Below are 25584 nucleotides of genomic sequence, written 5' to 3'. Positions count from 1 at the left end.
CGAACTACAATCCCTGGCACCTTGGAAGCATTCAACGGGCTGCTGAACCTTCCGAACAGGATATGGCACCCCTCATTTCTCTCACACCGCCCCTGAACTTCTGGCTTCTGGTAATGTATTGGAACGTAAGCACATTTTTCTCCATCAATGATGAAAGTTCAACAACAGAATGGGAAACAAATATTGGAACAAACTAACTCCCATCGCTCCGTGATGGTCTTCTTCTTCTAGGGAAAACCGATTGAGAAACTGGACCAAACTGAACCGGGAAAGAGCGGGGAAGAAAGCAGCCGGAAGTTGCATACATTCTGAGGGCTGCTGTTAACCTCGAAGGACGATGCTCCAGCAAAGCAATTGTGAATGCTTTACCTATGGATATGGATGTAGGTTTAAGGATTGTAAAGGTATTGGAGGAGCCAAGCGATATCATCATCGATTGGCCTCTTGACTGCTTAGGAAAAACTGCTTCGGCTGCTCTGGGGAGTTGATGACTGTCGACCGGTCTTCTGTACAGAAACTTTGTTCGGGGTTTCTCTGGGTGGATGAGAGACATGTTTGGCACTGTAAGGCTTGAAAATTTTCTTTCCAGAGAAATTTTTTCTTCTATAAAATCAGACGTGATCCAACAATCCATTTCATATTTTATTAAACTTTACACAAAATATTCATAAGAACTTGACGAGAAGTGACGAGAATGAATATTTTTTAAGGTTTATTATGCATTTAATAGTAGATAATAAAATAAAGGTATAAGACATCACGAATAATATGGGTAAAAATGTTGAGGAGCAAATATGTGGTAGAGAATCCCTGCCATCATCAAACACGAGTATGCGACAACAGCACACCACCACAATTTTCGCTCCCATGGGTCAACTTGTAGATTCCGGAACACTCCGATGCCCACCAGGAATCCGGCTACCGCACCACTGGCATGAGCTATGTGACTTACCCTGTCTAATGGATCTAGGAGACTGTTATGGATCGATGAACCCACATCGAACACACACAACACGAAGATCACAAACAACTGCACGACTGCGTACTCCATTTGCTTCCAGTTGAGAACTATCGAAGCTAAATGAGCAGCTAAGAGAGCATAAACTCCTCCAGATGCTCCGGCCAGAAACAGCCTCGGTTGATAAATTGAAGATCCCATCGAACCGGCTAGAACTCCAGCAAAATACACCAGGGCAACTCGCCACCAAAAATGAACTACCTCCAGAGCTACTCCAAGAAAGATCTGCACCAGCAAATTCACGGTGATATGCGTCAATCCAACGTGGACAAACATGTAGGTTGCAAACCGCCAAAACTGTTGCCTAACTTGAGGATTGTAGATAGAGATGGTAGCCATTGGTCCATTTGTGCTCATTCCCATCTGACCGTCGTCCGTGTAAATAATGTCCACAACAAAACTTATGACTTGTACCACCGAAAACACCAACATCGTCAAGGGAGGAGGCCAGAGGGACATACTTTGCTCATACTCTGAATCCGGTTCTATACGACTCCTACCGGGTACAACCAATCGACAGTATCGAACGCAGAGATTCTTAAACAGGTACTGGTGCTTCTGAGCCATCCTGGAAAATTCTTCAAAGTCCAACTGTCCATCGTTGTTGGTGTCGGATGTTTTCATCAACCGTTTCACAAAACCTTCCGGCAGATCACTACATTCACCGCTCCTGACCAGTGTCTTCAGCTCTGTGATGGAAATACGACCGTTGCCATCCCGATCGTAACGGTTGAAGATCTCCTTAATACATTCTCTTGTTAACTGCTCCTTCCGAGTACTCCGTAACGGGATTGCCTCTTCCGGTTGCTCCATTTGGACGCAGTTTATTTTGATTCGATGTGATTCAAGGCTAGACATACACTAACCATGAAAGATTGCAAACCTATAAGTTGCCTGTTGAGAGCAGGATTAGATCTGAAAAAAGGCTTCCCAAACAATTAGGAATGTATGAAGTGGCCCTTCTATTGATGTTCTTTCACATGATAGTGATTAGATAGTTTGCTCGATAGATTGTTATTACTGATAACGATAGGAACAGTCTTCGTCGTAAATTCTTGTAGCTTCTAGATAGTAGTTTATTCTATCAGTTTTATATTTTTAGATTGCCGTATATTTGTTTATGCAATATACCTATTTTTCATATTAACATGAACTTTTTTATTGTCACGATTTACAAATCGTTCTATGCTTGAAGTTGTGACCTTCGCATTGTTCCTCGAGAAATATAAGGTCAATTATTAAGCTGCGATTTTTGTTAGAACTGTGTCTTCGAACAGCTGTTCAGTTTTTGTCTTTTGTTACTGTATTTACCATAAGCATGAGTAGTATTTTCTGAATTGATACTATGAGACAGTTTTTTTTGCAACTTGAAATATGCTTGAATCAAAACGATAAAAAGTTGAAATACCTGGGCAATCTTAATGGGCGAACACGAAATTATTGCGACACATTAAACATTTGCCCATTGGGTAAAAATAAACCAAGTTTTCCACATTTTGTCATTGATGTGCTTTGTTTACATGCTGTCAAACTCGAACTCGTGTTGTTCGATTCAACAAAAATGGAGGTAAACCAACGCGAGTCGAGGGAACAATATTTTTTTTCAAAACACCTGGAATTTTCTGACCTGTCGCAGGGGCAGTTGGAGAATTCAATCGTTGCCAGAGTGTTGAAGCGACTCCAAGAGCGGTCGACGTTGGACCACTGCAAATGAGCCGGAGAAAACCGGAGCTGTACAACAAAAAGACGGAAGGAAAGGTGAAGCGGATGATTAAAGCAAAGCCCAACGCCTCAAACCGCAATTTGTCTTAAAAGATCGGCATGTCACAGAGCTGCGTCCAGAATGCAAATAAGAAAGAGAGCTGGACTACATACATAAAAGGTATAGAACTTCGACGGCTAATACTTTTGGCACGGAATGTGGAATGTGGATGACAAATTTAAGAAGAAGAAAATGTCCAAGTTTGCCTCAAAATATCTCGTGAGCCTTTCGTGACAAAGAGCACAGTAAATGGTAAGATCCACAAATATGAGTGCCTCGAGAAGTGCTTTTTGCCGTTTCTGCAGCAACACGACGAAGCTCCGCTATTTTGGACAGAATTGGCATCATGCAACTTTGCTAAAAGTGTCCTGGAGTGGTATGATGCCAATTCTGTCCATTATGTTTCAAAGGACTGTACGGATTTGCGCCCGATGGAGCAGTACTGGGCAATAATGAAGCGGGAACTTTGGAAGAGCAAGACGATTGTGATAGGCGAGAAGGACAGAAAATGGAAAAAAAAACTAGGAAACTGGTACCGGATGACACTGGAAGACTTTGGTGGAAGGCATCAAGCAAAAATGCGTTCAATTTTACACTCAAGGTGTCGTTACTTTACAAATATCAATTCTAAAATTTACTTAAACACGTCTGTCACTCACAAGATTGTCGTGATTTTACGAATCTAAATTCAGAGATTTTCTTAAACACATCTGCCACTCACAAGAATAGATCAATGACTTACTTTGTTTTGTTTGTTTGCATAGTGTTGCCAAAATAGCAAACGTTGCCATAGAAATTTTATTTTATTTATGTTCAGTGTTGCTTAATACAATTATTATGTTATTTTACTCTTAATTAAATTTGATTTATTTTCTGCTTATTTTTTCATCTCATCCCTACACAAGGCTCCATCGATTAACTTTTCTTTTGATTTTTGAAATAAATATGTGTTTACAACTACCCTAAAATTTTGGTTTGATTCCTAACTTTATAGAAAAATTTGCATGACATTTTTGGCGTCGCAAAAATTCCGTGTTCGCTCTTAATATGTCTGTTTTACCCGACTTTTCGAAACACTTGTTACTCAAGCCCATCTTCCATAATCCGATAAAATTTCCTACAGGTGGTTAAAGAAAAACCGTTGAAAATGGAAGAAAATTAGAAAAAAATAAGTTTTAACTACTACCTGAGAAAAAAAAATAAGTGAAAATGCGCGCCCGCAAAGATTTTGTTACTTCTGATTAAATTTATAAAACCTTGCTTGCTTTCAATCATCAAAGGTTCTCGAAAATGTTTTGTACACTATAGTAAACTTATAGATATTCTCATCATTAGAAAATATATAATATTGTATTTATTTTTTATAATATTCATAGGGTCCGTTTACCCGACTTCTCTCTATATGCTTGGTAACTCGTGAATCGTAAGGTTGCCAGATTGCCTGGTTTTTTTCCGGGTTTTTTCCGGATATTTAATGTAAAATTTGGAAATAGTCCGATCCTTCTTGGTTGCCCAGATTTTGTCCGGGTGTATTCTCATTTTCATTCTCAAATCACACTTGTGCTATCGAAAATGAAAATTTTCTGAGCAAGTTTGATTAAGTCATGAAAGGTTTTTGAAGGCCTTAAATACAATTTAAAATCTGTTTGTACGTTTTATTTATTATTTTTTTCAACTTTTTTTTCTTCTTGATGTTCGATGAATAATTTCTAGGTTTCGACGAAATTTGCCCTGATATTGCCAAGATTTTGGTCGACCATTTTTAAATCAAATGCCCGTATTTTTCCAGGTTTTTTGAAAAAAAAATAGCCTGGGGTTTCCGGATATGTGCTGAAAAAATTCTGGCCTTCGTTTTTTTGTTCTTTTTCTTCAATCTTGTGACTGATGTTTTTTTAGTTTCTGCTTATGCGATAGATTAATAGTCGTTAGGAAGTAGGAGTTGCTGAAAGCCAGGCGGAAGGAGGCGTTTATTTACTTCAAAAGGTGTATCTTTGAATTGGCGTTTGAATGAAAACTCAGAAGGGTTGCTGGAGCTGAACACCAAGAGCATGATTCCAAATAACATAGTGAACCAGATAACCAGCGACAGCATTGGAATCAGCAGAATTATTGTGAGGTATAAGAAGGTTTTTTTTAATAAAATGTGTAAACAAGTGAAAAAATAGCATTCCAATCTATTTTTATGCAAATGTATCTGGCTTAAAAAAATCCGGACCAGCAACCAAACCCAGCTGCAATTTTTTGACAAAACTCAATTTCTTTTATTAATAACCTAGCTGACCGAGTGTGCTTAGCTACAAATTTTGAAAATAAATAAAATTAGTAAAAGTTATTTGAATTTTAATATTTTTTTGTAGGCAAGTTTTAATTCAATTTCAGCATTTAGAAATTTAAATTTAAGCTGAAATTTTGAATTACGATGCCAAGCTGATTTTTATTTTCAAGTGTAATTAGATCTTTAAATTTGAAGATCTGAAATTTTCACAGGGTTTTTATAAGTTTCATAAGTCATTTTATTATGCACTCAGTCGAAAAAGAAACGATATTTTCACCTGTTTTTTCACATAAGGGTTGAAAATGTGAATTTTTGCTTGATTTTCATGAAGCACTTGGAAGCCACTAAGAAATCATTTGTTCTTACGTGAAATTCATATAGTTGAGTGCTTTCGAAACGATTCCATATCTGATTCAAGTAAAAAATCTGTAATCTGCTAAGTTTCTGGTAATCTTCTAAGTGATGATCGTGTAACTCAAAATTGCTCATTCACGTAAAATCTATGTGAAAGAAAATAGTTCTAAATATGGCGCGGGTCCAACAGTTGATGCTGTTAAGAGGATAATTTCCTAGTGGTGGGGAAGCTGATTTTTCATAAGTTGTCAAAAAAAAGTTGAGTACCCGATATTTATATCTTTTGCAATTTCATCGGAATTTGGATTGGAGCAGCTAGTACAGCCAAAAAGTCAACCCAAACGCCAATTTCGCGAGGAATTCATGAAAAGTGCATCTTATATTGAAAAAATAATATTCTCCCGCGAAATCCACGAAGCTTTTTTATTATGATACGAAAAAACTGACTAACTTCATATATTAAAAAATCTACGTGAATCGCATAAAGCACAACGAATCTTTTTTTACCTTCTATCTACGATATTTTTACGTACAAGTCTTATGAAAGTTAGGTATGTGAATTGTGCTTACTGTGGACCTTTGTTTGCTTCCTAAAATTCACACAGATTTTAGATCATTTTATTAGTGAAAAAAATCCATGAACATTCTCACGTAGCGATCATGTGAAGAGATCTTTCAGTGAGCTTTTTTTTTGAAACAGCTTCTTTACCCTTTCCCTCTTCTAAAGTGGAGAGAGCGAACTATAAGAAAACATTTTTAGTAACTAAACTATACGTCATATGCTACATCCCAGTAAGCGCGTCCTCTCAAAAATCGACAGAGCATGCAAAAAATTGAGAGTTGAGTCACCGAACTTTGAATAAAACGGTTAATTTCGGCGACACTCCAAGAACGCAAGAATTTTTATTCGGTTTGTCCTGCCGAGATACCTAGAGGCAACGAATACGAATGCGTACATGCGAAATCAGTTTGAATCGTACGTGTGGTCGCATTTATCTCCGTGTTTTTTTTTATATGCGTGCTTTCATTCGTAGCAGTCGACTTCGCTCGCAGGCAGGCAGACACGCGTCTCGAAGAGAAACATACAAACACGATTCGGGTTGTTTTCGTGTGTTTCTCTGGAGGGCGTGTCTTAGATTATTTCGTGGCACTCATTCAAGGCACGCGTATGGTGTATTCCTCTCTACTGATTAGATGATGCAAAATCGCAAGAGAGATCGTTACGATCCCCCTGTCGATTTGAGTTACCTCTCTGCCGATTCATGTTTACTGGGATTTGGCTCGATAGGTGTGATAAGTTTTCGAGTTTGTCCAAATAAAATATGAAAAGAATTATGTCATTTCCAACTTCACCCTGGAAAAAAGGAGGATCTCAAAAAATGCCCACGCAAACAACCTCTATTATAAAATATGGTGACTGTAATATAGCTCAGTTGGCAAATTCGTTATCTCCTGAGCCAATGTCCGCGAGTTTGAACCCAAGAGTAAACATCGAACACAGTTGTACCGGATAAGTTTTTCAATAACGATCCGCCAACTGCAACGTTGATAAAGTCGCGAATGCCATAAAGATGGTAAAACGACTATAATCGAAACAAAAAAATAAAAATAAAAGATGGTCCTTTTGATTGATAAGTGCTTAAATCATGCCAAAAAAGGGGTATAGGTGCCCTCGCACTGTTTTCCCTTCCCATCCCCCGTGGAGGTAAGCGTAGTTAATAATCATATCCAATATTCCATACCCAAAAAGTTTCTCTTATCAAATTTTATCCCATGCATTGGTTGATAAGTTCTCAAGCGATACAGCCAAATGATGTGGAACCTCCTTCTTCCCTCCTCTCCCCTTTTATAACCATCATAAAAACTTATCGTTCCCAAATACCCTCCCATGTCAAATTTCGTTCCATTTGCTCGACTCATTTTCCAGTTATGCTAAAAATTGTAAGGGAGTTCCCCTATTTTTATCTCCCTTCTGGTAAAAGGAAATGGGATCATATAATCGGGGAAATATTTGTTGTGCCCAAATACCCTCCCATGCTAAATTTAGCACCATTTGCTTGGCCGGTTCTCGAGTTTTGTAAACATTTGTATTTTGTTTGGGAGACCCCTCTCCCCTTGCTGTTAGCGGGATTGGTCTCAAACCATAATAGAAACCTTCTCCCGCCTTCCCTACCCCCACCGACCAATTTCCACGCAAATCGGTTCAGTAGTTTCCGAGTCTGTAGGGAAGAGACGACTACACAGACAGAAATCCATTTGATCTAAATAGATGTGCTTTTCCATTGAAGAGGCGTTATTTCCTACAAAATTAACACCTAATTTCAGGGAAAATATCACTAAGACACAGTCCCAAGCCTTCAGGAGAATTATGAAACGCTCCTGCACACCAAAAAAGTGAACAATTTTGAAACTACGGGTGGTTTTGACAGTGTTTTCCTGTTCTCAGATTGTCATGAAATTTCCAGCTTTTAAAAATACAGGATGAAATCGTCTCGAACACAAGAGATAAGATTAAGTGGGCACAGTAAGATTGCAATTATTCTTCTCTGTACCATGATCCTCTGAATTACAGGTAAACAACACACTTGATGTCAAACAACAAGATATTTCCTGGGCTACGGGAATATATCTTACCGAATCTCATGACAAACTCTTGATCCAGAAATTGGAAGGAATTCCTATTTCAGCTTTCAGGAACACACTAAGGATAGAAATTACCTGCACTCTTTATCTTTTTTTCTGAAGTCGAGACTATGTCGTCCTGTATTTTGAACAGCTGGAAATAACAGGACGATCTCAGGACAGAAAAAAACCACTGGAAACAATTGTCAAATTCACCAGTAGATTCGAAACGGGTTTCTCCTGGGGAGTGCAGGAACGTTTTGTAATACTAATGAAGGCTTGAGACTGAGTTCCTTTTGATATTAACATTGGAATAAGGAATTTATTTTGATGAAAATAACACCATATGAAAAACACAATTATGGTGACATAAGATAAATGGTGTATTAATAAGCATTTTCTGCTTGTCCTGATATTTGTGTTTATTTGCCCGATATTTTGTTTGAAAAAAGATTGAGGTGCTATTTTTCAGTTCGTTTTGAAAATTTACACAAAATAAGCTGCTCTAGTGTCACAATAACGCTGCTGATTTCAGCGGTAATTTCGTTGTTCAGGTGGATCTCCTGGTTACACTAGTTTACAAAATTTTAAAAAAATCGTGAACTTGATAAACTGACCAAAATTTTTAATGTAAAATCGGGCGCTGAATCCGAAAATGAAATTCAAAAAAATCTCAGTAGAACCGTTTTTGAGTTATGCTCCAAAAAGTTCTTGTACTTAGATTAAAATATCTCGGACGGCATAACAGTAATTTGAAATCCCTCTTTTGTATATTGAAGATGAATAAGTTATCTATCGATCATCTGAACACTGCTTTTGCGTTTGACCAACAGTATTGTTGATATTAGTGACTTTATGAGAAAAAAAATTATAAAAAACACATTTTTTTAGAGACAATTTTGTTTCAACGAAAGTTTTAGACTCGATGGTAGCATTTAAAAAATCTGATTTTCTTTTGCATTTGAATGTCAATTTAAAACAAAGATTTCAAGTGGTTATTTATCAAAATCGGTTGAAAATTGAAGAAGTTATGGCTACTTTACCATAACTGAAATTTTTGGAGTTTTTAAAAATTTAACGAACCGCAGTACATATATCATAGTATAGGAAGAATGGAACATGATAAATCTCACTCGCTCTAAGTCAAAATTATTTATTAGCTTACCAGAAGGTCACATGCCAAGTTTCAGAAAGATCTGACCATAGGGAGGGGTTGCTTAAATCTGAAACGTGAATAGAATTTTGAGGTATTTTGCCCGGAAGGAAAGAAAAATACTGGTTTTTCATCAATAGCTTTTTTCATCATTAGCTGATTGTTTTTTATGGTTGATTTTCTTAAAGCCTAAGTTGAGACAAATATTTTACCCGAAGACTGTAACTCGATTGGATTAGAAACAGAAAAGTTATTGCGGTTCAAAGGCCGCAAATTTTGTCCAATACGCAATGAGTACTTTTTACGCATTGCGTTTTATACGACAATTTCCGACCAAAATACAATCTTTGAACCGCAATAACTTTTCTGTTTCTAATCCAATCGAGTTACAGTCTTCCGGTGAAATATTTGTCTCAACTTAGGCTTTAAGAAAATCAACCATAAAAAACAATCAGCTAGTGATGAAAAAAGTTATTGATGAAAACCAGTGTTTTTCGTTCCTTCCGGGCAAAACACCTCAAAATTTTATTTACGTTTAAAACTTAAGCAACCCCTCCCTATGGTCAGATCTCTCTGAAACTTGGCATGTGACCTTCTGGTAAGCTAATAAATAATTTTGACTTAGAGTGAGTGCGATTTATCATGTTCCATTCTTCCTATACTATGATAAGTGTGCTGCGGTTCGTTAAATTATTAAAAACTCCAAAAATTTCAGTTATGGTAAAGAAGCCATTACTTCTTCAATTTTCAACCGATTTTGATAAATAACCACTTGAAATCTTTGTTTTAAATTGGCATTCAAGCGCAAAAGAAAATCAGATTTTTTAAATGCTACCATCGAGTTTAAAACTTTCGTAGAAACAAAATTTTCTCTAAAAAAATGCGTTTTTTATCATTTTCTTTCTCATAAAGTCACTAATATCAACAAAACTGTTGGTCAAACGCAAAAACAGTGTTCAGATGATCGATAGATAACTTATTCACCTTCAAAATGCAAAAGAGGGATTTCAAATTACTGTTATGCCGTCCGAGATATTTCAATCTAAGTACAAGAACTTTTTTATTTTTTTCGAAATTTCATATTTGGAGCATAACTCAAAAACGGTTCTACTGAGATTTTTTTAAATTTCATTTTCGGATTCAGCGCCCGATTTTACATTGGAAATGACCTTCAGTTTACTGAGTTCAAAAATGCTGTAAACTAGTGTTATTAATAGTCATACTCTCGGTATTTTGCTTCAACCATTCGGTTGATTTTTGAATGCTGCGACGCGATGATCAATCCCTCCACCCGCTGGATTTGCATCCCTAATCGACCCTCATCCGCCTCAAAAATTATCACCCGTTAGAGTTCCTGGAGGGTCAATTTGATCACTACATATCTCTTGTTTCTCACCCAATTTGTATGATATTTATATTCTTAGAAACCTCGTATTGTAAGTAAAATATGTTCACATATACTTATCAGACAATAAACAGCTACAGTACTTCACTTTGGGCCGTTATTTGAAATGTTAGAAAAAAAAATGGAAAAACATGCTTCGGAAAAAGATTGTAGATCAGCTAAGAAAAACTCAAAAAAAAAATTTTTTTTTCTTACTTAGTGTCTAAGAAAACTTAAGCTAGAAGGTATACACTGCGCACAAGAATATTTATGTGGGGTTTTTTAGGATCACGACCAAAAAATTGGTAAAATAGTGGTGTAGAAATTTTATTTTAAATCATTGGACCGTCCAATTTATTTTGTTAACAGTAGACTCGTTTTAAAAAGTAGATAGGAAATTTGACGAAATTTGAAACATTACATTTGTACATCTTTAGATTCTCAAGAAGAAATTTTGACGAATATTCAAAGAGCTATTTTTCAAACTCTTTGTCTTTTAGCAATTTTTCAGATTTTTTAACACCTGAAATCAACTTTGTACTGGATTTTGAGTTTTTAAACGCAAGATTTTTTGCAATAAATAAAAAAAATGCTGTTGTACGGTTGTGAAAATTGGTTTCAAAATGCGGTGACTATGCGTCATCCTGGAGTTGGTTGCTTGTCGTGAAAATAATCAGTAATAAAACCTTTTTTCTAGAGCTGAACTTTTCTGATTTTTGGATTGACCTCCTAGATACACCCCATTAAAAACATTACGTAGAATTAGAACGATTCCGTTTCCCATCTTCCCGGCTATCGGAAGTTTCCAATAACCGTGGCTAATCAAGTTGCAGCTACATACACATTTCCATAGCTAAAGGGTTCTCAATCCGGGTTTTGTTGAATGCCCATATCCCGGCACCGATGGCAGTGCTCGGGATATATTTTGCTAAACTTTTGATGGACCCAACAATATTGGTGGAACAAGCTCGCTCGTAAACTCTGCATTGAACGGGCGCTTCAGCTTGTTGCTTCGTCAAGCTCTCGAGGGCCCCGGCAGTTGTTGTACTTCTCTTCTACTCTCGGCACAGAAAGTTTGATTGGATAAAGTTTATAATTAAGGAGATTTGCCTCAAGTCGTCGCCGATGGGTTCCGATATATAAACGCAAGGTTCTCGAGTGAGGTTCCCATAAACTTGCCCGCACAGTTGGAGTGGATTGGCTTGTAAAAATGCGGAAAGTTCTCATGATTTTTATACTTTGTTTGATTCAATCAATGAGTTTTATTCCTCATCTTGACATACTCTCGTAGGCAATAATCAAACGATTAGTTTAACAAAATTGCAATAAAATATTTTACTCAGTGTGCAGATCCCGATGTCAAAAATAAGCAAAGCAAGAGTAATTTTGGATATTACAAAATTTGCTCCGACACGCTGTTTCCCTCTTAACAGAAAATCTGGGGGAAATGTTGACAGACAGTCAAAATGATATGTGTTGTGGAAAGGTTTTGATGAGTTTTGTAAACATACACACAAATACAGTCACATATGCACAAACACAGCTACAGGATGGCTGATTCTGGAAGTTGGGAAGCAGAATTCAGTTTGTTCGCCCGTTTTGGATACCGGCTGGCTGACTGGATGTTGGTTCGGAGGGAGTCAAAACTGTGATGTGTCTTGTGCATTTGTGCGCTCACTCACTCATTTGCGTATCGGGGTCCCTTTGCGCGCTGGGAAATGATCTGTCAAGATTACATCTTTCCGGGAGGTCGCAGCCGTTCAGCTCCGGTGACGCAGAACCAACAATCAGAATCTAAGCATAAAACACAACCACAAAAGAGGAGACACACACACAAACACAAACTGGCGCCCGGCTGCGGATGACGGGTAATCTTGCTCTTTTGTATAGTCGTTTCGGCTTATTTCCACTGAATCTGGAATGAATTACCAGGATCTTGATTGTTTACTGGATCTCCAGGAAGAGATGTGCGATTTTTCAGTTAATAGTAAAGAAACGTGTAAAATCCGCCTTTGCTACTAGCTGGAAATCTCCGGTTGCCGGATTGTATTCGTCCAGAACCGATCGAATCGCTCGCTGCTGAACGCGGATGTTACTTCCTGAAACCGCTACCTCTTTGCGCTCGGCGCGGGCTAACTGGCTGTGCGAGTGTGAGAGTAAATACATCATAGAGCGGGGAACATATTTTTCCCGTAACGAGGGGCGATCTATTGTAAACGTTGGAGTAATATCAGAAATCCATACGCTTTAAATTGTCCGTTACTCACATTCCCCTTCTTCTCCGTAGAAAAAAAAAATTGAAAACAGTTAACATAATTATTTTTTTCAATTGTTTAAGTTTTTCTTACTTAGAAAAAAAAAATGCATGTTTTTTTTTTAAGGACATGTCTTAGATAATCCTCCTTTTTTGCTTAAAATACCAGTGTGTGAAATATATCTATTCAAAAGTAGTAAAATTCGTTCTAATCTTCGGTAAACATAATCATTTAGCTTTCTCACAAAGAAGTCATAATTATTTTACCGTGTTTTTTTTTTAACTTTACATGGAATAAAACCCGAACTCAAGATCTGAATCATTCATCTTCCTTTAATTTCAACAATGGTCATAACATTTTAAATGTATACATTTCGTTATTTGACCACGAATATTTTATTTGAGCATACACATCGAATTATTATTTTTCAGAATAATTTAATTCAGAATTTTATTCGAATTCAGTATTTATTCGTAAAAACAATTTCAGGTTCATAATTTCAACTTTGTTTAGTTTCTTAGCCAAATCTGATTTCCAACTTGTCACCGTGTATGTAGGGATAATCGAAAACCATAAATTGAGATTCGTTGACTTTGCGTGTTCAAATGTAAACAAATCACTCCAAACAATTCAAACGGTGATTCGGTTTCGCCTCCGCTGGATTTTCGTAGTTCAGATCAGTGCTCTGGCTTAAATTGGCACTTCCGGCCGGGCCTGGTTTTGCGAACAATCAACGAAAGAGCTTCTCGTTTCCTATATCGCAAAAATGCAGCAGTTTGATGAATTAAACAAACACCTCCAGCGACTGGTTCCAAAAATTCCGACGCAACGTTCCCCGAGGCAGCTGAAAAGTGCATTAAATCGCAGAACATGACCAAATCTCATATAAAGATGTTCTAGTAATACTTCCAGAGTAGCAGCTACATCGTGTGTCAGTGAACCCTAGTTCAAATCAGACGGAAACTAATCAAGTTCCGAACGATAGTGGTATGCGCATTCGAACGCAAATCTTTAAATCTCATCGACCTGGTCAGCCAGTTTGAGCCACTCTTCCAAATGGGCCGGCTTAGCTTCGTAGCCGAACATCTCGTTAATTTTCGGCGTTTTGAACTAGCTCTGCAATGCAGCAAGTGGACGGCACGGAGACAGCAGAAAATGGAGTCTTAGAAATTTCCTTACGAAATTTTCGATCCTCTGGGCGTATAATGTTTTCTAGTGTATTTAAGTTGAGATTGATCACTTTCCTCAAGGCGTTGAAATTTTCGGGCTTTTAGTATGATCAATTCATGACCTATTCGATAGATCTCCTATTAAAAGTGTGTAATATTTTTTTTACCATATTAATTTAACTATGAATAGTTGTTATGCTCTCGATAAATGAATGGTTCTAGGTGTAAGTTATTACTACAGTGTAAGCATATGCTCTTTGATCCCTCTGACGAGTGCATCCAGTGCCTCAGGCAACTCTCGAGCCGTTCGCTGGCTGTAAGTAAGGTGTCAGTTGTTAATTAAAAATGTGTAAACCGCGACAAGATTTAATCCTAAAAGGTTATTTAGAACTCTCTTATTGAAGTTGCCTTACATCGTGCAACGCATGTTGAAAAACTTCTAATGAAGTCAGTCTTGGTTTCGAGTACCTTCCTGAATCGGAGTTTAAAGTAATATGGTGGTACGATTCAACAAACTTCCGGATTTCATACCGTATAAAAATACTTAACTATCGTCATCATAAACATTGAACAAAAACAAACAAGCTAAGCTTCTCAAATGCGTGTCCATCAACGGAAATATGTCGAACTCATGAGCTAGAAACATGACAGCAATCTAGCGGTGCTATCTTGAGGAAGTTTGTGCGTATCAAGTGTGATGTATTTAATCCACTTTAATCCTTTGTATGAATTGAAAGAGTGTTGCATCGGTATGGATAAGTTTTGAGCAAGCGCTTGCTCTTTCTGTTCGACGAAAAGATATGTGAAGGATTCCCTGGTGTAAGGATGTTAATCGACCCTCTAAGCTAACTAGCTGAGGCTGCAAGGTCCATACATAGCATTGTCGTAAGATCTATAAAAATAAGCCTGGTTTTCTTCTACCTTCTATATTCTTCTAGTTGTATCCCTCAAAGCTTATAAGCTTAAAATTTAACGGTGTGTCAATGATAAACTTTCAGTCGGCAAGTCGAAATTAACGAAATTATGCGTTGGTCCTTTCCAAATAGTCTAACTTTTAAATCAATCCTAATGTACGTATCTTATGTATCTTATACTACGCATTTTCTTTCCTTTCGAGATGTGAGCTTTTATTTATTTTGTTTTAGTTATATCGCTACTTGTTATAATTTCTGCCGAAAACGATTCTGCGTTTGGCTGTCGTCCAAAATGCTTTAAAGTTTAGGTCGATTAAGCTGGCTCATTTGCCGTATGGAAAAGATTCACAAGGGGGCGCTTCATCCACGAGAAATCGTTGAGCTCTGCCTGAGTTAAAACTGAGATTTAGCATAAGAAAAAGCTGGCGTTCTCGCCTTAGATAAATACAGCGTTTTCGGTCGGTTTATATGAAATTTCTAGTTTCCGTCTGCGGCAAAGTTTACGCTTCACATGATACGCCTCTGACTGATTTATGGCTGGCTTTTCTTTTGCCTTGATAAAAGCTGGCGTTTCCGCCTAAGTTCAAGCTGGCGTTTCCGCCTAAGTTCAAGCTGGCGTTTCCGCCTCAGTTCAAGCTGGCGTTTCCGCCTTAATAAAAGCTGGCGTTTCCGCCTTAATAAAAGCTGGCGTTTCCGCCTTAATAAAAGCTGGCGTTTCCGCCTCAGTTCAAGCTGGCGTTTCCGCCTCAGTTCAAGCTGGCGTTTCCGCCTTAAATAAAGCTGGCGTTTCCGCCTGTTCTTAAGCTGGCGTTTCCGCCTCAGTTCAAGCTGGCGTTTCCGCCTTAATAAAAGCTGGCGTTTCCGCCTGTTCTTAAGCTGGCGTTTCCGCCTCAGTTCAAGCTGGCGTTTCCGCCTTAATAAAAGCTGGCGTTTCCGCCTTAATAAAAGCTGGCGTTTCCGCCTTAATAAAAGCTGGCGTTTCCGCCTCAGTTCAAGCTGGCGTTTCCGCCTTAAATAAAGCTGGCGTTTCCGCCTGTTCTTAAGCTGGCGTTTCCGCCTGTTCTCAAGCTGGCGTTTCCGCCTTAATAAAAGCTGGCGTTTTCGCCTGTTTTGTAGCTGACGTTTCCGACTTAGTTTGCCAAACTCAAAAGTACGAGGGTTTCTGCCTATAAAACAACTAAAGCTGGCAATTTTCATCTGATTCGTGTCGACTTAAAGCTAGCGCTTCCGCCAGAACAAAATTAACCGCGTCCTTTAGAATCTAAGAGCTTACGCCGTATTTTGTTCGAAATCTCTAGCTGGCAAACGTTTCCAAAGGAATAATTTCCGTCACTCACCGATTTAAACATACTGACCTGACCTACCATGCGATTTCCATTGTTGGCTCACTAATTATGGGACACTTCGGACAAATTTATAGATATAGGCGCCATTTTCCTTTTCAAAGCAACCGGAGATTTCCTTCTTATGAATACGAACAAATTAAACGAGACTAGCTTTGTTCCAGCTCCTGGCAGGATCGCCAATGTAAAATCCGCCTTTGCTACTAGCTGGAAATCTCCGGTTGCCGGATTGTATTCGTCCAGAACCGATCGAATCGCTCGCTGCTGAACGCGGATGTTACTTCCTGAAACCGCTACCTCTTTGCGCTCGGCGCGGGCTAACTGGCTGTGCGAGTGTGAGAGTAAATACATCATAGAGCGGGGAACATATTTTTCCCGTAACGAGGGGCGATCTATTGTAAACGTTGGAGTAATATCAGAAATCCATACGCTTTAAATTGTCCGTTACTCACAAAACGGTCTGTGGTAATTTAAGAGATGTAAACATAAAAAAAGAGTTATTTTCAATTCTACTTTGACTTAACAATTTGCATAATTTTCAAGCTTGAAATTTTGGTACTGAGCGGAGTTTGATGGCCTAACACGGGAGAACACAAGACACATTCCGGGCAAGTTCTGTTTTACTCTGGAATGCCAGCTTTCCTCCTTAGTACTGATAAGAAATAAGAATTCAAATTAGAAATTTATAGACAGAATGCCGACGATTGATGAACACTTTAGGAGCGTATCTGCTTTGGACAATAACACGAATGTCCGAATAAGTAACTTATGTATTGAATATTGATAATGAGAAAATATGTTTTATGCTTCTGTATTTAATTTAAGTTCCCTGATAAAGAATTAAAACAATTCGAAACGTTTGATGACATATATATAAAGAATGTTATCATGACCTGATAAGACCGAACTTTGGCCACATAAAATAGTTCTGAACAAAAAAAAAATTGCTACACAATAACAAGAGTGTCATCTTAAGAAAAACGTCTTTATTAGATTGAATACATTTATTCAACAGTATCTGTGCGCTTCAAATAAGTATTCTGATAATAAGGCAAATAATTTTTATCAAAAAACGTATCTTTCACATCAAAAAATTATGAGGAGCAAATACATGATACAGAATTCCAGCCACCATCAAACACGAGTAAACCGTCACCGCGATCCACCACAATTTTCGCTCCCATGGGTCTACTTGAAGATTTCGAAGCACTCCGATGCCTACCAGAAAACCAGCCAAGGCACCACTGGCATGAGCTATGTATCCAACTCTGTCGAATGGATCGTTGATACTGTTGTAGACTGATGAACCCACATCGATCACACAAAACACCAAAATCACAAACAGTTGCACGATGGCGTGCTCCATTTGCTTCCAGTTTAGGACAATTGTAGATAAATGAGCAGCTAAGAGAGCATAGACTCCACCAGAGGCTCCGGCCAGAAACACCCTTGGTTGAAAAATGGAAGTCCCCATCGAACCGGCAAGGACTCCAGCAAGATACACCAGAGCAACTCGCCACCAACAGTGCACCAGCTCCAGAGCTACTCCAAGAAAGATCTGCACCAACAAATTCATGGTAATATGCTTCAGTCCAATGTGGACAAACATGTAGGTGGCAAAGCGCCAAGCCTGTTGCCTAACTTGAGGATTGTAGATGAAAATGGTAGCAATTGGTCCATTTGTGCTCATTCCCATCTGACCGTCGTCCGTGTAAATAATGTCCACAATAAAACTTATGACTTGTACCACCGAAAACACCAACATCGTCAAGGGAGGAGGCCAGAAGGACATACTTCGCTCATACTCTGCATCCGGTTCATCGGGACTCCTACCGGGCACAACCAATCGACAGTATCGAACACAGAGATTCTTAAACAGGTACTGGTGCTCGTGAGACATTTGAAAAAATTCTTCGAAATCCAGCTGTCCATCGTTGTTGATGTCGGATGTTTTCATCAATCGTTTCACAAAACCTTTCGGCAGATCATCACTTACACCGCTCTTAATCATTGTCTTCAGCTCGTTGATGCAAATGTGTCCGTTGCCATCACGATCATATCTGTTGAAGATCTCCTGGATACGTTTTCTCTCCAACTGCTCCTCCCTGGTGTATCGTAACGGGATTATCTCTCCCGATTGCTCCATTAAGATGCGGTAAAATTTAAGTTCGTATCGTTCCAAAAGCTGGACACACACTAATCATGGGCAACTGCTAACTGATGAATAACCCGCGCTGTTTTACGGAAGGCTAATTCGACAGAACGCATCGAAGGCAATTTCAAAGTCACCGTCTTCGTCGTCACGCCCTCGAAACCATCAACAACTGCTTTTCGATTGGGGTTCCGATAGCACACCTGATCGTAAATGACTTATTTAAGCTCTTATCTTTGTGACTGTTCAGTTCGACCACTTTATAGTGATTCGGGGGTATGCTGAATCGATTGCTTGCACTGATACCTGATAAATATATATACGACCTTTGCCGTCAGACGTTTTTTTGCTTCTAGGGAAATTCTTATCATCATCTTATCAGACTACTATTTTAAGATTGTTGTATGTTATGGAGAATTTCTCATTCTAATTCCTACTATAATTGCTTCCTCTGAAGTTAAGGAAGCCATTCGCCATTTGAATAGAAACAAGTCGGCTGGGAAGGATGGCATCGCAGCTGAACTCATCAAAATGGGCCCGGACAAGTTGGCCCATTGTCTACACCGGTTGATAGTGCGGATCTGGGACATAGAACAGCTACCGGAGGAGTGGAAGGAGGGGGTAATATGCCCCATCTACAAGAAGGGCGACAAATTGGACTGTGAGAACTACCGAGCGATCACTGTCCTCAATGCCGCCTATAAAGTGTTGTCCCGAATCCTACTCCGCCGCCTAACGCCGCAAGCAAACAGATTCGTGGGAAGTCATCAGGCCGGCTTCATGGAGGGACGGTCTACGACGGACCAGTTATTCACATTACGGCAAATCCTCCAAAAATGCCGTGAACACCAAGTCCCTACGCACCATCTATTCATCGACTTCAAAGCCGCATACGACACGATCGACCGTAACGAGCTATGGAAAATCATGGACGAGAACGGCTTTTTCGGGAAGCTGATTAGACTGATCAAGGCGACGATGGATGGAACGCAGTGCTGTGTGCGGATTTCGAATGAATTGTCGAGTTCATTCGAATCGCGCAGGGGGCTTCGACAAGGTGATGGTCTATCCTGCATGATGTTCAACGTGGCGCTAGAAGGTGTTATTCGACGAGCGGTGGGCGAAATGCGGGGCACGATTTTCAACAGATCCAGTCAACTTATCTGCTTTGCCGATGACATTGATATAGTCGGCAGATCATCTGCGGCGGTGGAGGAGATCTACCGCAAACTGAAACGCGAAGCAGGAAGGATTGGGTTGATGATTAATACGTCCAAGACGAAGTATATGCTGGCCTGCGGATCCGAGACCGACCGAACCCGCTTGTCCAGTAACATCAAGGTCACGATCGACGGCGATGAGTTGGAGATAGTCGAAGACTTTGTCTATCTCGGCTCACTGGTGACCGCAGACAATGACACCAGCCGTGAGATCCGGAGGCGAATTATCAGCGGAAGTCGTGCCTACTATGGACTCCACAAGCAACTGCGGTCGAGAAGACTTAGCCCTCGCACGAAGTGTAACCTGTATATGACGCTCAATAGACCGGTTGTTCTCTACGGGCACGAGACATGGATATTGCTCGAGGAGGACCTGCGTACACTCGGAGTATTTGAGCGACGAGTGTTAAGAACCATCTTTGGCGGCGTACAGGAGAACGGAGTGTGGAGGCGAAGGATGAACCACGAGCTCGCGCCACTCTACGGCGAACCCAGTATCCAGAAGGTGGTGAAAGCTGGCCGGATACGCTGGGCGGAACATGTTGCGAGAATGCCGGACCACTGTCCTGCAAAACAGGTGTTCGCTACGAATTCGGTAGGAACAAGACGAGCGGGGGCGCAACGAGCAAGGTGGTTAGACCAAGTGGAGCGTGATCTGGCGAACGTGGGGTGCCCGAGAAATTGGAGAACGGTTGCCATGGACCGAGTGAATTTTAGGAATTATGTTCGTCAAGTTATTTCGTGAGACGGAATACTATGTAAATAAAAATAAATTGCTTCCTCTGTTGTACTGAACCGCTACGGAACGGTTTGAAGCCTTTCGCATATACACTAAGCTTGCCAGATAGCTCGGTTATTTGACACAGATTTGCGAAAAGTCCGATCCGTTTCGGTTGCCCAAATTTCTTTCCACCCAGATTAATTCAATTCAGAATTTGTCTCGTCAGTGACCTTCAGTCTCGCCACACTTAGTACGGGGTCAATCACCTTAGAACTAGGATAAATATTTGGACGTTTCAGGCCAGTCGAGCTAAGAAAGACAGAACCTGTTGCTTGGACTTCAAAAGCACACTGTTCATTTGGACTCCAGTTTTAAGCTACAAATAGAGTACAAATGGAGTTCATTCTGTGGAAACCACATAACGCCAAAGTGAATTACCATCATCTAATCGATGCCTAGGTTCAGGCGAGCCCTGTTAGAGCAGCAATGCATAACAGCGATGGTAAGGTACAGCGATAGACAGCATCAATATGAGCTCCGTTCATCATTTTGAGCTTGATCCACACACCTTCCTCTCCAAATTTTTCTCATTTGCGTTCAATAACATTTTTTCTTGAGCAAGTTTTGTCTAAATTATCATAGGACGTGTTTTTTTCTGACAGTGAAAATTGCAATTCAAAATATTGAAAATTTGTGAAGTTTTGGAAGAAAAAAAGGAATATCGAAGATTTTATGGTAGTTTAAGAGGAAGGTTTGATACTGAGCCACCTGAATAAAATACGAATTCTCTGAAGAAGCGAACCCGATAGTCTCCCAAACATCACCTGATTCATTTGAGCTTGGAATTGTCAACATCTGGAAGAAATGGTCGAGTGTCAAACATCGAGCCCTTCCATAGGTGCAACCTTAGCTAAGATTTTAACAGCAGTTAAAGCCATTTCTGTTCCCAGAATATTAGAGGTCAACATATCCTCGTAAACATGACAGTGAAACGTCGTCACGTTCAGACGTGTTTTTGGATTGGTCTCTACATATTCGCTCTCCTACGTGTTTTCTCACGAATAGTTCGCGCTCAGTATAGTTGTCTTAAACAAAGTGTTGTTTTGTTGTTTCCTGCTGGTGCTGCTGCCGAAATTTAGTTTTCGGTCTTCATGGCGGAATCTATTCCGCCCTGGGGGCCCGTTCCCGGTCCTTCTAACAGGAACTCGAGGACCCTTCCCAGATGGATGGATCCAAACGACGTCCATGGTGAGGTTCGCTTCCTTGTTCTAAAAGCTGCCGACAACTCCAAGCTGCCCCAAAACCCCTTTATCATCGTTAAATCGATTGACCAGATTGCCGATTGCATCGATGGTGCCAGCCCAACCGATGGAGGAAAAACAGTTTTGCTGAAAGTACGAAGCCAACAACAATTCGATAAACTTCTTCAACTGAAGAAACTTATCGATGACACTCCGGTCTCAGTTGAGCCCCATCCCACCAAAAATACCTGCCAGTGCGTTGTTTCGTGCCGAGAAGTAGCTGAACTCGATGAATCCGACATCTGCCAAGCCCTGCAAGAACAACAAGTCGTCAAAGTCTACAGATTCACCAGGAAAGACAACGAGAAAACCGTTCCCACCAACACAATGGTGCTCACATTCAAAGGCACCGTTCCCCCAACATATGTCTGGTTTGGTTACTTGCGTGTCCCCAAACGGCCTTATTACCCACGCCCAATGCAATGCTTCCTGTGCGGAAGTTTTGGCCATACCAATGCCAAATGCCCAAACCCTTCTATCTGCCAAAACTGCGGAGAAGCTACAATCCATCCGAACTGCCCAAACCAGCCACAGTGCATCAACTGCCGAGGTAATCAGCTCACAAACAATCGTTCCTGTCCTGCATACCAACAAGAACAGAGTGTGACTCGCATACGTGTGGACATGGGTATCAGCCACTTCGAAGCCGTCAAGGTATTCCGGTCTCAATTCAACATCGTCACTCAATCCAAGGTGCAACAACGCCTTATCAATGATAACACTACTTCCAACGATCACAACCGGAAAATTATGGAGCTCGAAAAACAGATCACCGATCTAATCCAACAAAACATCGAACTGCAAACAAAAATCCAGGAAATTGAAAGCAAAAAGAACTTTCCAAGCGACGATTCCAACAGTGAAGCATCCATGGACACTGCCGACACATCCCAACCGCTCTGCTCTACCCCGAAGCGTGGCCGAGGTACCGAGTCCCCCGAAAACATCTCTCCAGTGAGGACAACCAAAAACAGGAGACCATCTAATCAATCCGACTCTGATTTAGAGATCCCCAGGTACGGTAACCAATCAACCAACATGGCCAACCGTCGGTAAGTTGATTTATTTCTTCTATTTCCACTACCCCCTACAAACTAGATACTAGGACACTCTTCTCTTCTCCTTCTTTTCGCAATGGCTCCCAACATTCCTACGCTTAAAGCCACTACCAACTTAGCAATACAGTGGAACATTTTAGGTTTTAAATCACGTTTATCTGAAATTCAAATCCTTGTTGCCAAATTCTCTCCGATTATCTTAGCATTGCAAGAAACTCTTGTCCCAGACACATCCATCAACCGAAATGCCATCAAAGGATATCAGCTCATCTCCCACAAAGATCCTCTCAATCCCTATAGTAGAGGCGTTGGCCTCGGTATCAAAAACGGTTTTCCTTTCTCATCAATTCCTACCCAATCCAACGTCAACGCTACCTGCATTCGCCTGCATGCCCCAATAAACATTTCAGTGGTTTCCCTTTACGCTTCACCATCACTCCTTTTCCAAGAGTTTACCAAAAATTTGGAAGATCTCATTCGTCGAATTCTACCCCCCATATTATTATTAGGAGACTTCAACGCTCATTCCACTGAATGACTTCAACAACTGACCGTCGTGGTCGTTTTCTTGGGGATTTCGTCATAGCACAGAACCTAACTATTCTGAACAACAGCTCCCACACACGCATATGTCCAAGCTCAGGTAACACTTCTGCTCTTGACCTTAGCATCTCCTCTTGGTCACTCGCACCTAAACTTCGCTGGAACATCTTGGACGACAGTGGAGTGGAGGTAGTGATCACCTTCCAATATTGTTGAAATTAGAACATCCAACCCCTCTAGTTGCCACCAGACCCCGATGGCGATATCAAGAAGCCGACTGGCTTGGCTATCAGGATCACGTCGATCAACTTCTCTCACTCTCCGTCCCAAACAACATCAATTCTTTCAACACGATTCTTTTCGAAGCCGGTACTAAATATATCCCCCGAACTAATAGTACACCTGGTAAAACCGCTGTCCCTTGGTGGGGCCCTGAAGTCCGTGAAGTGTTAAAATTAAGAACAAAAGCCCTTCGAACATTGAGACGAATTCCCAACGATGACCCTCGAAAACCAAACGCCCTCGAAGCCTTAAAAAACGCAAGATCATCCGCCAGAGCAGCAGTCCGCACTGCTAAGACAAACGCTTGGCAAACATTCACCGAGGAAATCCATCCCAATACACCCTCTAAAGTCCTTTGGAACAAAATTAAAGTTCTAAATGGAGAGCCTAGAAAAAACCAATTTCACCTCCTTTTAAACAGACAATATACCAATGATCCATCATCACTAGCCGACGCATTTTGCCATCACTTTACCTCCACTACTTCTACCCTCAGCAACAATAGTCCAACAACTCCCAATCAACAACCCATTCCACCCGTTGATCCATTTCACTCTGCTATCCTATCTACCCCGTACAATAACATCTACAACTCCGACTTCAGCCTCGAAGAACTTAATTCAGCTCTACGTAAAGTTAAGGGACTGTCTGCCGGACCCGATGACATTGGATACCCCTTTTTCAAACACCTATCACTCCATGTCACAACGACTTTCCTAGATCTAATAAATAATATCTGGAATGAAGGTCATATTCCTGATCAATGGAAAAAAGGGTTGGTCGTCCCTATTCCAAAACCACAAAAAGACCCATGTGACCTCGACAGTTACCGCCCAATCACTCTTCTGGACTGCGCGGGAAAAATCATGGAAAGGATGGTCAATCACCGCCTAAACACAATCCTTGCCCAAAATAACTTTCTGGACGATCGGCAGTACGCTTTTCGCGCCGGCCGTTCCACAGACGACTATCTCTGCCTTCTGGAAAACATTCTTGGCGATTCACTAAACCAACATCAACATATCGACCTTTTGTCCCTGGACCTTTCTAAAGCGTTCGATCGTGTTAATAGAGAAACAATTTTAAGGACCTTACGAGAATGGAACATTGATGGTCGCATGTACAAGTACATCCAAAGTTTTCTATCGAACCGCACGATCCAGGTCATCGTCATTGCTACCTATTCCAACCCGAGGCTTGTCTTCTCAGGTGTCCCACAGGGATCTGTGATCTCTCCAACCCTCTTTCTTATTGCCATTAATTCCATATTCCAAGTCATTCCTTATAACATCAAAATTCTAGTCTACGCGGATGATATCCTTCTGATATCAACGTCTCCTTTTGCCCGTCTTACTCGTAAGAGATTGCAATCAGCTTTAGACACAGTAGCAAATTGGGCACCGTCAGTCGGATTTCTTTTTTCCCCTGACAAATCCAAACTCCTCCACTTTGGTCCTAATAGAAAGAAACTCCAAAAACACCCTCCGGTAAAAATGTTTTACCAAATCATCCCACTAGTCCACTCCACACGTCTTCTTGGAGTTTGGATTGACGATCGCCTTACCTTCAGAGTTCATCTCGACCAAATCAGGAAAAATGCCACTAACAAATTAAACATCCTTCGCATCCTAAGCAAATCACCTAGTATGGCAAATCGAGACTCACTCTTACGTCTCTTACATGGATGGCTACTGCCGTCTACACTCTATGGTATTGGCTTCGTAAGTCGAGCAGGTCCACTACTCTACGAAAAACTTGAACCCTTATACAACCGCTCCATTAGAACCTCCATTGCCTTCTGTACCAGCCCAATTACCTCATTAATGGTGGAAAGTGGACAGGTTCCATTTAACTAACTGATTGCCAAACACTTGACTTGCAAATCCTTACGATGGCTTTCCATTGGCGGCAATAGTAATTCCCCCATGATTAACCGCAATAGTGCAATACTACACGATCTTATTAACACACCTATTCCCGCTATATCTCAAAGAAGTAAAACAGCCTTCAAATATTGGACCGATAAAATTTCTCCTATAGATTTCTCTCTGTCTCACC

The 25584-nt window shown here is 40.3% G+C and overlaps 3 protein-coding genes across 3 annotated transcripts in view; all 3 read right to left on the bottom strand.

Annotated features, from left to right (window-relative positions):
- The window catches only part of LOC129753343 (uncharacterized), a 783315-nt gene that overhangs the window by 77324 nt on the left and 680407 nt on the right, over window positions 1-25584 (bottom strand). The window lies entirely within an intron of this gene.
- Window positions 619-1876, bottom strand: LOC129758784 (rhomboid-related protein 2-like). Its single transcript, XM_055756403.1, has one exon. The coding sequence runs from the start codon at window positions 1874-1876 to the stop codon at window positions 758-760; it is 1119 nt and encodes a 372-aa protein (XP_055612378.1). The 3' UTR covers window positions 619-757.
- Window positions 17276-18589, bottom strand: LOC129758785 (rhomboid-related protein 2-like). Its single transcript, XM_055756404.1, has one exon. The coding sequence runs from the start codon at window positions 18393-18395 to the stop codon at window positions 17331-17333; it is 1065 nt and encodes a 354-aa protein (XP_055612379.1). The 5' UTR covers window positions 18396-18589; the 3' UTR covers window positions 17276-17330.

This window comes from Uranotaenia lowii, chromosome 3 (genome assembly GCF_029784155.1).
Source record: "Uranotaenia lowii strain MFRU-FL chromosome 3, ASM2978415v1, whole genome shotgun sequence".
Classification (NCBI taxonomy): domain Eukaryota; kingdom Metazoa; phylum Arthropoda; class Insecta; order Diptera; family Culicidae; genus Uranotaenia; species Uranotaenia lowii.
The sequence above is the reverse complement of the archived record's forward strand: the minus strand, read 5'-3'. Positions and strand labels throughout refer to the sequence as shown.